The sequence below is a fragment of the Nycticebus coucang genome, chromosome 10, assembly GCF_027406575.1.
Source record: "Nycticebus coucang isolate mNycCou1 chromosome 10, mNycCou1.pri, whole genome shotgun sequence".
Lineage (NCBI taxonomy): Eukaryota > Metazoa > Chordata > Mammalia > Primates > Lorisidae > Nycticebus > Nycticebus coucang.
This window is the reverse complement of record NC_069789.1, coordinates 105,640,536-105,653,321: the sequence shown is the minus strand read 5'-3', so window position 1 is coordinate 105,653,321 and position 12,786 is coordinate 105,640,536. Positions and strand designations below refer to the sequence as shown.

The following is a 12,786-nucleotide window of genomic DNA, read 5'->3' as shown; positions in this document are numbered from 1 at the left end:
CCTTTATTCTTGGGATGGGAAGGAGGGATCAGGAGGAGGGGGAGGTGAGAGGGGGACTGGGGGTTCTGGAGCTGGGGAGGGAGCTGCTTTGGGGGCAGAGGATTTCTGTGGTAGTCCAGTGGGATCAGGGGACACAGGACTGCTGGCAGACTGGCGGGTTTCAGGTAGAGGTTCCTGCTTGTGCTTTTCTTGCCAGGGTCCCTGCTCCTCATCCAGGTCACTAGTGAGGAGAGGAAGAGGGGCAGCCTGATCACATTCTGTTTTCACAGGTGCATTCCTGCCCCCTGCCCTGCTCCATCTGTTTGAATCCAGCTTCTGCTATTTAGTAGTGCTCCTGCTCTCCCACCTGTGAGGCACACAGCCTATGGCTATGGAGATTTTCTGATTTGAGGCTAATGCTGAGGGTGGGCAGTGTCTTACCCAGGGCCACACTGCAAGTAAGGGCAGAAACATCAATGACTTCTGAGATCATGCCTGCCCAAGGCTCCAGCAGCCCCTCTGCTGACCTAGCTTTCAACTTCCCTGGGCTCTCTGGAAACTCTAGAAAGCTTTGCTTCCCCTTCTACTGCATCAGCACCCCTACTGCCCCATTCACATTGGAATGTGCCCACTGGATGGTTTTCTTGCAGTCCTCCAGTGGAGGCAGCTTGATCTTCTCAAATCCAGCTGGCCTCTAGCATTTTTCACAAATCCCTTGGCAACCATGCCACCAGCACTGTGGCTATCTCCAAAGACCTCCCAGACACCCTGTCACATCTATCCAAGGTGCTTCACCCGCCTCCTCATTGGAGGACCCATCCAACTCTCTGGCCTTTCAGTTCTCACCTCCTTGGCCCTATTAACCTTCACCTCTGCTCCCATTCAGACATCCTCAGCCTGGCCACTCACTGGAGTCCCCCAAACTCTTCCCTGGCCATGGCCCACTCTTGGAGCCCCTCCTGCCAGGACAGCTCTCTCTTCTGGCCACTGCCCCTGCTCTAACACCTCACCAGAACAGGGTAGTGGCTGTGGCTCAGTGGGTAGGGCGCCAGCCCCATATACTGAGGGTGGCAGGTTCAAACCCGGCCCCGGCCAAATTGCAACAAAAAAATAGCCAGCGTTGTGGGTGCCTGTAGTCCCAGCTACTTGGGAAGCTGAGGCAAGAGAATCACCTAAGCGCTGCTCAAGAGTTGGAGGCTGCTGTGAGCTGTGTGATGCCACAGCACTCTACCAAGTGCAATAAAGTGAGACTCTGTTTCTACAAAAAAAAAAAAAAAAACCTCACCAGAACACAGCCCCTGCAACTGCCCGTGGTGCCTCAGCTGCTTCTCTGCCCCAAGGCCAGTTATCTTAGACACTCTTACTAAAGACACCATAACCCTCTCCCCATTTTGTCCTCCTCCTAACCTGCCCAGAAGCCCTCAACATGGAGTGCTGCTCATAGCTACCACATTTGCCAGGAAGGGCCACACAGCTAAGCACACTGGAGCAGTCCTTACAGGTTATGGGTTTCAACATCATCTGGCCTTTTACGTCTACCTAGAAATCCCTTAACCTCCTCAGCCAGCTTCTTTCAGCCTCCACCCACCCACTCCTACAACCTTTGCTCCACTCTCGCTGCCCCCGTGGTTTTCCAGCAGATGCCCTGGCCTCCCACTCCACAGAGAGAATGAGGCCAGCTCTGCTCAGAGGAACCTGCGCTCTCCCTCCAGCCTCCAGGAGCCTGCTCTTCTAAGGCCACCTGTGCACCTGGCCCTATCTCTCCCTTTGCAATTCTCCCTTTTTGTTCATTGCCCTTAGTGCTAGAATCTCCCGGTCCTTGAATGGAAAAAAATCTTTCAGTGCTGGACCACCCTCGAGGGCTCTCTAACACTCATGGTTTTTTTTGTTGTGTTGTTGTTGTTTTTGAGATAGTCTCACTTTGTTGCTCTGGGTAGAGTGCCTTGGCGTCATAGCTCACAGCAACCTCAGACTCTTGGGCTCAAGTGATCCTCTTGCCTGAGCCTTCCGAGTAGCTGGAACTATGGGCACCTGCCACAACACTGGGCTATTGTTAGAGACTGGGTCTCACTCTTGCTCAGGCTGGTCTGGAACTCCTGACCTCAAGCAGTCCATCTGTCTCAGCCTCCCAAAGTGCTAGGATTACAGGCGTGAGCTGCCATGCCCGGCCTGACTCCTTCTCTTCATGGTCAAACTGACTTCATAAAACTACAGCAGCCCATATTAATAGAATTACCAAGCTTCTCACATACCCTGTCATGCTTGGGTTTTGATCTTCCTGATGCCATGAAAAATACTGCCAACAGGCCCCTCCAGTTGTCCCTTGGCCATCTATCTTCAGATGATCCTCCTTGATTTCATCTGCTGGGTTCACGTGCTTTCTTAAGCCTCTCCCCTCCCTGGTTTGTAAATGAGCTCTCAGTGTTCTGTCTCTGTTCCTTCTCTCTCTCCTGCTACACTCTACCAAGATGAGGGAGCTCATCCTTTCTTATAGTCTCCAGTCTTCAAGTCAACAAACCCCAAAACGTATATCCAGCCAGAGCCTGCCCCTTCCTAGCTGCCCCAGGCCATCACCACTGGGTGCCCAACTGCACCTCAGACTGGGCTAGTCTTCCCAACCCAGAGCCTGTTTCTCTTCCCACTCTAACACCTGCCTGGTCCCAAGCACAGAAAACCTAGGCACCCTCTGCACCTCAATCTTGCGGTCACCACCAACTTCTCCTAGGCTGAGACAGCCACCTCTCTGGCTCCACCCTGTGTGCTGTACTCCTAGCTTATGACAAGTATGAACATGCCACTTTCCAACCTAAAATCTTCAAATGGCAAGTGTAGCCTTTGCCCATCTCTCTCCACCTTGACTTTTTTTTTTTTTAATTATTTATTTATTTATTTATTTTTTGGCCGGGGCTGGGTTTGAACCAGCCACCTCCGGCATATGGGACCGGCGCCCTACCCGCTGAGCCACAGGCGCGCCCAGACTTTTTTTTTTTTTTTGAGTCAGAGTCTCAAGCTGTTGCTCTGGGTAGAGTGCTGTGGCGTCACAGTTCACAGCAACTTCAAACTCTTGGGCTTAAGCGATTCTCTTGCCTCAGCCTCCCAAGTAGCTGGGACTACAGAAGCCCATCAAAACATCTATTTTTTTGTTGCAGTTGTCATTGTTGTTTAGCAGGCCCAGGCGGGGTACAAACCTGCCAGCCTTGGTATATGTGGCCAGCACCCTACCCACTGAGCTACGGGCGCTGCCCTCCACTTTGACTTCTGAGCCTCACATGTCAGCCAATCTCTACCCAGACACACCTTCAGGCTCTTCCCTCTTGAGAGTCTGGCATTCTGCAGGCTCACACAGACCTCCCTGGGATAGTCTCCTCTTCTACCAGCCTCCCCCCAACACCCCAAACACAGTTCATGTTTCTTCTCTCTTCTATGAAGCTTCTCTCTCTCTCTCTTTTTTTTTTTTTTTGCAGTTTTTGGCCAGGGCTGGATTTGAACCCGCCACCTCCAGCATATGGAGCCAGCGCCCTACTCCTTTGAGCCACAGGCGCTGCCCCTGAAGCTTCTCTCAATATGCCCGTGAACCCATACTGGTTATTTTGTCCTCTGTGCAACTCACAGTATGCTTCCCTCCTTTATTAGGGTTTCTCCACACTGTTGTCATCTACTTGATGTCGCTCTCTCCACAGTGTTGGGGGCTTCTCCAGGGGAGAAGAGCAGACCCAGAGCAGGCACTTGGCAAACTTCAATTCCTTCCCCTCCCATGAGGAGAGCTTTGTCTCCAGCCTTAACAGTGGTCCAGGTACCCAGGGAGCCCTTTGTAAATTGTCCAGAACATGTTCAAGCCTCGTAGTTCTCAGGTGCCAACTCTTCTGCTTCCCACTTACCTGTTTGAAGAGCTGGACTCTGTGGAGAGGCTCCTGCCCAGTGCTTCTTGTAGCTGTTGCCGTAATAACCACTCCTGCTGGGGGTCCTTCCTTTGAACTGCAGCCAGCCACAGCTGGGGGCCTTCCTCATCACTAGAGTCCCTGGAGAAGCCTCCTGTTTCAGTGGCCCATACACGTCCTGGGAGAAGGGTGGCTGTTCCCACTGCCCACATAGACTCCAGCCACCCAGCCACTGAAACACTCACAGCTCTAGGTCCAAGTCCCCCTGGTAGGATTGGGGAGATGCACACACAAGGCAGGTGTTGTCCAGGAGGCGGAAACAGGTGAGACAGTAGAGACCTGGAGGAGGCCAGGAGGGAAGGAGAGGAACTTGAGATTGCCCACCCCCCTGTGCTCCCTGATTTCCAGACCCTGCTTTCCTATCTCTCCCTAAAGGGACCATCCTTGTCATGGGGTGCACCAGAGAACTGCTGCATATAAACCCTGTTCAGACCCAGTAGGACTAAGGCAAGTGCAGAGAAAATGCACCATCTGAGGGTGCCGTGTGATGAGCATAGTACTGAAGGGAGGCCAGATAGCCAGGAGGTCCATAAAGGAAGGACCACAGTTGATCATCATACACAAACATGGTGTGTCCTAGTGGTGAGAGGCACATTTCCTGAGGGGTTTCACCTTGGCAGTTTGGGGTACCACAGGACACAAAGTTCTCCATGTCCTCCTCATCTTGGAGTTTACCACAGCCCAGGCAGTAGCCCTGGTGCGGCCAGAATTGGCTGACAAACGGACGCAGGCAGGAGTACCTAAGGAGAGGGTCACAGACAGTAGCAGGCCTGCCCTGCCCAGCTGACCCTCCTCTTCCATCCATCACCAGACTTCCTGCAGTCTAACCCATCTAACAACAATCTCTGTCTTCCCTTCAACACCACCCCTAAGAATTCTCATCCTAATTCTTCCTGGACTGTGAATGGCATGGAATGGGCACCCTCTTCAACCAGACCTCTTGACACTTAGAAAGACGGGGACCCTCTCTAACTTCTGGCTCTTTTTCTGTCTCCTCTTTACCTCATCCCTAAAGGAAAAAGACAGGGTCCTCACCGGCTGGCCAGGATGAGGAGGACACTCCTGTGGCCCTGGTCAGCTGCACGCCGCCTCACCGCTCTCTGCAGGGCAGACATCAGGTTGGCTCGACGACTCAGAAGTATGTTGTAGAGATAGGAGATCCTCTCCTATGGTCAGGAATGGGGTTCCACTTGACCCTGTTTCCTCCACCCTGAGTGGCCGCTGCACCCATCTCCACCACTGCCTTTTCCTCTGTCTCTGTCCTATGATTCCCCTAGGCTTGGCTCAAATGCTCCTTCCTCTGGGAAGCCTTCTGGATGTCCCAGGTGAGGTTGCCCATGCTCTCCTCTGGGGTCCCACAGCACTTTCTTCATTTCTTAATAAAAGTACTTCTTGGGTCCAGAGTGGTGACTCATGCCTATAATTCTATCACTCTGGGAAGCCGAGATAGTTGGATTGCTTGAGGTCAGGAGTTTGAGACCAGCCTGAGCAAGAGCAAGACCCCATCTCTAAAAATAGCCCGGTGTTGTGGTGGGCGCCTATAGTCCCAGCTACTCAGGAGGCCGAGATTAGAGGATCGCTTGGCTCAGTATCTGTAGCTCAGTGACTAGGGCCCCAGCCACATACACGGGAGCTGACAGGTTCGAATCCAGCCCGGGCCTGCCAAACAACAACAACTACACCAAAAAAAAAAAAAAAAATAGCTGGGCATTTGGGTGGGTGCCTGTAGTCTCAGCTACTTGGGAGGCTGAGGCAAGAGAATCACTTAAGCTCAAGAGTTAGAGATTACTGTGAGCTGTGACCCCACTGCACTCCACCAAGGGCTACGTGGTGAGATGCTGTCCCCCCAAAATTTAAAAAATAAAATAAAAAATAAAAATACTTCTTAAATTGCAATGTCTGGTTCAAAGCCCACTGGCCTGTGAGCTTCAGCCTGTGCTGCTCATCTCAGCGTCACAGAAACCAGCTTGGTGACAGCATGCAGTAGGTGCTCATAGCATACCTGCTCTCTTAGAGAAAATTCTGTGGTCATATCCCTGAGTGATGAGAAAATAAATGAACACCTCGATGTACCAACACTGCCCCTGTTCCCCGCAGTTTTAACAAAACTTTGGAAGCAAGTACTGTCTTAGGAAGCCCCATTGGGGTCTAAAGGCCTGCAGCCCAGACAATGTGTATTGGGTTCAGCCAGAGAGGGAGGTCTGAAGAGTGTGAAGCTCCCAAAGCCAAGACAGCCATAGCTTACCATCCTGGGAAGGAGTAGGGGCTGCTCACCTGCTCCCGGGATGGATAGTAGGAGGCACAGATGACACGCCGCAGCCGACTGATGTAGTTACCAAACAGAGTGACAAAGAAGCACAGGCCATACATGATGCCTGGGGACATGGCAAGCACAGTGACCACGAGGTGCCTGCCATGTCCCCTGGCCTCCCACCCCTCCAGCAGTCCATGCCTCCAATGCCCTCAGAGTGTGGTTAATACCGATTACTAGGTAGCCAGTGGCATTGGGCTCTGAGGGACGCAGGAGGCAGCGCGGGGACAAAATACTGATGTTGCCCTGCTGCAGGATGTCAAATGCCGACACCAGGTCACGATAAATATTCCCAGCGTAGCCAGTCCCTTCCACGGTTATAGAGACCAACACAGGGCCTGGCACAAAGACACTGTGTAAGTGGTGCTCGTGGCATTTGCCCCTAAGCCATACAGAAGAGGCCACGCAGTCTGAAAGGTGGGAAGTGGAGCAGTCCCACCATAGACAGGGCCCATACCTCCAGCTAGTGGCCTCTGATATCTTTTTGGTGCCTTGGGGACTGGCCTCAGCCCTGCAATGGGACTGGCTCATGGTCCATTCTGGTGGCACTGGTGTCTAGTCTGCCTGACCAGGCCACCAGATCTGAAATGACCTTAATAGGCAGTGAGTCCACCCCCTGCTTCCATGACCACCCAGAAGCATTTATTTTATTTTATTTTAGTATTTTATTTTATTTTTTAGCTTGTGATTGGGTAGGTGAGCAATATTAGGCTGTGCTCGGATGAGTCATTTTTTTGGTCTCATCTGGATTCCTTTAGGAATGTGTGGTCAGCTAGTGACTGACTGGGCAGCTGAGCTTCTTGGCTGAGCTGGCTGTTGATGAGCACTTGGGTTCTCCTTCTCATGGTGTCTCCTCCTCCAGCAAGTTAACATCAGCTCCTTCTCATGGAGATGAGGGGGTTCAGCAGTGTAGGATCCAGCACAAAAACAGCAGTGGCCAACGCATATTAGGGATTTTTTTTTGCACATTAGGGATTTTACTTTAACCTCATGCAACCTGGCTCGCCTGGAGCTGGTTGTGATGGTACAGAGGACACTGATGGGGCAGGTGGTGTTAAGGCAATCATCTCTGGCCACTCCACACTCTCCCAGCATTTCACTATATTTAAATTCTCAAGGCCACAGCTTCCATATCTTCTCAGTACCATCTTCTAAAAGGAAACAATTAGTCTTGAATGGAATGAGAAGGCACAATTGGGAGCTGGGTGTCCTGCTGCTGTTCACATCTCTTCACACCCCAGAGCCCTTTCCTCTGCTGCAGACAGATAATCAGGTTTGACTTAGAGACAGTGAAACCCAGGGAGCTCAGGTTTCTGTATTCTCCAACATCATTTCCCTACATAAACCATGTTGGGCAGGGTCAGGTATACCTGCTCTCTTGGAGAAAATTCTGTGGTCACATCCCTAAATGTCAATAATTCCAGTTCCTGGATTCTGGGGTGTCCTGCCACCCTCCACAGAAATCTTCCTGTAACTGTAGGGAAGCTGCATTAGAGCCCCCAGACCTCCCACAGATGGAGCTCAAGGGTTTGGAAACCCTGACTGTGTGGCAGGCACTAGACTCAGTACTTCATTGTTTATTTGGGGATTGTCTTTTGTTTGCTTTTTTTTTTTTTGAGACAGAATAGAGGGTCTGGGTAGAGTGCTGTGGTATCATAGCTCACTGAAAACTCAAACTACTAGGTTCAAGCAATCCTCCTGCCTCAGACTCCTGAGTAGCTGGGACTACAGTTGCCCACCACAACACCTGGCAAGTTATTGTATTTTGAATAGAGACCAGGTCTTGCACTTGCTCAGGCTGGTTTGAAACTCGTAGCTTAAGCAAGACACCCAAGCCACTCCTTGGCCTCCCAGAGTACTAAGATTACAACTATGTGTGAGCCACCACGCCTGGACTTTTTTTTTTTTTACTTTTTCTGTTGGTCCTCTGGCACACAGAGTTTGATTAATTACGTTCCTTGGCTGTGGCACACTCTCAGTGGTCTCAATGGGCTACCAGGTGGTCAGTGGTCATAATTTCATTTTCTCCCCATAGCGGCCCAGAGAGACTGCTAACATTGTCACCACACTGCTCTGATAGACCCTGGAGCCCTGTGAGGTGAAGAAACTTTCTTAAAGTCACCTCCTAGTAAAGGACCGAGCGGGATTTGAACCCAAAGCCAGTCTAACACTACAGCTTATGTCTTTAATTGCTCTATTATTTTCCAAACTGAACCTGGACACAGGTGTTACTAGGCAGAGGATAGAGTTGGAACAGGGCACCGTCAGAGGCTGTGAGTAGCAGTGACTCGGGACATTCAGGCAGTGCTCCAGGGCTGAGCGAGAAAAAGAAGGCTGGAGTAGGAGGATGCAGGAGCAGACCAGGCTGCAGTGGGTGCAGGAGGAGGCACAGGTACTTACTGCGGGCCACAATCTCCCCCTGCAGTTGGTACCGGGCCAGGTCAAGCACCCAGAAGACAGTGTAGTCCAGGAAGACCAGGAGCAGCACGAGGAACAGGTGTCGGATGAGGTTGAAGGTCTCCATGACATAAACTAACTGCTCCCATCGGGACAGGAAGATGGAGCCTGAGTGGGGGGGCACAGTTAGAAGGGTGCTCCCACCCTCCAGACCCCAGCTCCTGGAGAAGGCTCCTGTCCCTGCTTAAACTGGGGCCTGTTTGATCATCAAGAAGAGGAAAGAAAAGGAAGCAGTGAAGACCCAGAGCCAGGGTGGGAAACTTCAGGGTCAGCAGGCTCCATGGCTAGAGAGGAGCTGGCCTAGCATCTCCTCCTGGGCCAGGCCTCAGGAACCCTCCCTTCTGCGCACTGTCATCCCCTCACTGAGCTTCCACCTTGAAGGTGGTCCTTCCTCCATCTTAGCATATTCATACTTCCTGCTCCCATCCTAGAAAGTCTTCCCAGCTTCACTGTCCATTCCACGTCTGCCCCACTTGTGTGTCCCAGAAGCACCTCCTGCCCTTCTGGTCTGTCTGCATTCTCCAGGGCAGCTGCATTCTCCTGGCCAACTGAGAGCTCCTTAAGGACTGTGCTTTCCCCTCAGCTCTAAATTCCCTTAAGCTCTGAGATGTCCCTCCTCTGCCCTCCCGCCCTGCCCCACAGTGGCTCAGAGTCTGGGCTGTGGGACTGAAGAAAGCCCTGGCTGCCTTAGCCCCCCTCTAGCACCACACCTGGCTGGATATAGTGAGCAGCCTCGTGGGCGCTGAGCGGCAGCACCGTGGGCAGCCCTGCAGCAGAGCGCGCGGCCTCCATACTTAGAAACCGGCTAGTGATGTAGACATTGTCATAATGATCCCAGTGCAGGTAACAGTAGCGGTAAAACAGGGCTCTGGTGGGGTGTGCAGCACATGCGAGGCCCTCAGCACTGCGCCCAGACCCTGCAGGCACTGCCACCCACCTGGGATGCCCCCTACCCCCAGCCTCACTGCAGGTAGAGCAGGGTGAGCAGCAGTGGTGTGGTGTAGCCCATGAGAGCCAGGGCCTCCCGGACACGATGCAGCTTCAGGCTGACAGCCTCGTGGAGGTCCACAGCCACCTGGGACAGGCTCCGAGAGGCATTGAGATCCACGGAGAAGTGGTGGGTGATGGTCATGTTGAACTCGAACTCCCGACGCACCCGGTTAATCAGCTTCTTCACAGCTGGGGCAAGTGCCGGAGAGTGAACAAGAGAGTTGGGAGAGGACAGCTGTGCACAGTGAGGGGGTTGGCACCTCATAGACCAGCTGGGAGCCCCAGTGCTTGGGCCTACAGATCAGGGGATAAAGCCCCATATCCAGGCCACCACCATGCATACTCAGCACCCAGCCTATGTCCAGCATGTAAAAAGTGCTCCATATGGCCCTGGTCCTGCTCTCAGCTGCTCTGAAGTCAAGCTTTTTTTTTGAGACAGAGTTTCACTTTGTCACCCTCAGTAGAGTGCTCTGGCGTCACAGCTCACAGCAACCTCCAACTTTTGGGCTTAAGCAATTCTCTTGCCTCAGCCTCCCAAGTAGCTGGGACTGCAGGTGCCTGCCACAATGCCCAGCTATTTTTCTGTTGCAATTGTCATTGTTGTTTTAGCTGGCTTCAGCTGGGTTTGAACTGGCAGCCTCGGTGTATGTGGCTGGCACCCTACCCACCGAGCTACGGGCATCACCCTGAAGTCAAGCTTTGATGAGGCACCTCCCCAGCACAGACATCGGCCCGGGGAACCTCCTGAGGTCCTTTCCTGCTTTTACATTCTCATGTGTGGAATGGGAGCTTTTACATTCTCATGTAGGGCCTGGGAATGGCGATACCAGGGTGTGGGAAGGGGACCCCTTGGGAGCACCGGGTGGCAGGAGTTAGGAGGGGTCACTCACGGGTGCCGATGGTCTTGCGCAAGAAGGGCTGGATGTACTTAGGGATGACACAGAATACCTGGACCACTGACAGCGGGAGGTTGCTGAGTGTTGGGAGGAAGGGCAGAGACAGGCCCCACCTCCCAGGACCCCCCTTTCTACCAGGGCTCCTTGTCCTCCACATGTACTTAAACAGCGGTTCTCAACCTGTGGGTCGCGACCCCTTTTCAACAATGAAAATACATTGTGGCATTAGGAAGGTTGAGAACCACTGGCTTAAGACCTTTTAGCCCCTCTCTGCTGCTCACTCCCCACTGGCTGCTGTGCACTCCCTGTGCACCCCATGCTGGGTCCAACATCTTTGCTGGTTCCATATTTGTTGTCCCCTCCTGCTCCCCTGGGCCAGCCCTCCCAAGTGACTCCCACATTTCTACACCAGGCCCCTGCCCACATCAGCTCCTCCCTGCTATCCAGGCCTGGCTTTCTCACAGCTGGCAAGTCCACAAAGCACCAGTTTGAAGGGCATGAACGCATAACACAGGTGGTAGACTTGTGGCAGGACCTTCGTGCATCTGTCCTTGGCGTCATCAAAAACCTGGGCACACTTCAAGTAAGGGTTGCCCAGCTCTGAGTTGCACACGTCACCGATGTGCAGGAGCCAATACCACACGTTTCGCAGGGCCCTGGCTGGGGAAAACCATGGGGCTGGTACCCAGGGCTAGAGACCCACGGCCACTTGTTGGAGTTTGGGGAATAGTAGCATCACACCCAGAGCTGGAGAGGCCCACGGTCAGGGGTTTGGCTGTGCTGTGTCCAGTGGATACTAGTCAGCCCAAGGAGGAGCCCAAAGAGGGCTGGATGGGAGTGAGGGGTGAGGGTGAAAAGACTGGGTACACCTTGACTTCCCCCCAAAATTAGACATGGTAATGCACTTACCTATATGTTTCACACCATCCATGATAGACCGAAAGAACTTGCGGACCCGGTCAGCCACCTCTTTAGCCTTCAGGGCGATAGCTTTAATCTTGTTCAGAGCACCTGGGTGGCAGGGGCGGCGTATCATAAGTCTCCTTGCTCTGCCGTGGGGCAGGCAGTCCAGAGGTGCTGCTACCCCAGAAGGGGCAAGCCTGGGTACTTGTGCCTGGGAGGTAGTTAATCTGGCAGCAGAGAGGCCAGAGAGCACCAGGAAGGGATTCTAATAGGGCTCAGAGGTCCTTGTCAGGCCTGGCTGTTTTCAGAGTAGGAGACCATTTCAGCAGAGAAGAATGAAGCCCGGGGACTATGGGACATGCAGGGCAAGGGCTACAGAAGCCAGTGGGAGATAGCAAGGGTGGTGGGTGGGGACACTCACTGACAAGGGGCTGCTTGGCCCGCTCCAACACTTCAGCACTCTGGTTCAGGGCCAGCTCTGCCCCACAGGCTACAGCCTCACTGGCCCGGGTAAAGTTTCGCAGGGTATTGGCACAAGGCCCTTGCAGCACCAACCCAAAGGCGGCTACCAACAGCAGTGTCTGGCCTTGCCCTGGCGGTGACAGCTCCATCAGAACCAGGACCCTGGCCTTGTAAGCCTTCAGAATATTTCTCTTAACCTCTCTCCCCCAAGATCCCTCCTGCCCTAGCCCCTGCTCTAGGATCGGTCCCCTCCCTGGGTGCCAGACTCACTGGAGAAGGCCTGGGGCAGCAGCAGGAAGATAGTGACTCGGACCTGGCGGGAGAATGCCAGGCCCAGGCTAAGGAAGGCAGCCAGAGTGAGGGTGCCCACCAGGCAGCCCCAGGGGCTGTGCCCTTCCACCAACAGCTCCAGGAGCCCATAGGCTGTAGCCATCAACAAGCCCAGGGTGAAGCCCCCCACACTGCGGACAAAAGCTCGTGCCACGCCAGGCTCCTCTTCCCACAGGGAGCGTTCAGCATCCTTCGAGACTTGGGGCATGGCTGCTGAGACCAAAGGTTTGTCCGTCTCCAGGAGAGGCCTACCAAGTTCCGTGCTCCTGGAATTTCTCACCATATTCTAAGGTTCCAAAGGGCTCTACTGCATGTATCTAGGAATCCTCTACCCAGTTCCAAGGACTGGTGTCAGGATAGGTAGGAGTCTAATCTTCTCCACATCTCAAAACAGAGGGAATGAAAGACGCAGGGCTCAGGCCTAGGCTGCGAGTGAGACTGAGGAGACAGGCACCCTTCTCTCCTCTCACCAGAACCTCCTGTCCAAGGAAATCCTCACGGGGCCTTCTGGGATGAGAGG

General features: G+C 53.3%; 1 protein-coding gene across 1 annotated transcript; it reads right to left on the bottom strand.

Moving 5' to 3' along the window:
• Window positions 1-3: 3 nt before the first annotated feature.
• On the bottom strand, window positions 4-12,554 carry DCST2 (DC-STAMP domain containing 2). The gene is made up of 15 exons (XM_053606875.1): window positions 12,207-12,554; window positions 11,896-12,066; window positions 11,481-11,582; window positions 11,034-11,231; window positions 10,566-10,631; window positions 9,651-9,864; window positions 9,396-9,553; window positions 8,629-8,793; window positions 6,399-6,566; window positions 6,192-6,292; window positions 4,953-5,083; window positions 4,530-4,657; window positions 4,103-4,196; window positions 3,858-3,998; window positions 4-220 (listed from the first exon to the last, which is right to left on the bottom strand). Exons 1-15 carry the CDS (start codon window positions 12,547-12,549, stop codon window positions 4-6), a joined length of 2,397 nt encoding a protein of 798 aa, XP_053462850.1. The 5' UTR covers window positions 12,550-12,554.
• Window positions 12,555-12,786: the final 232 nt, after the last annotated feature.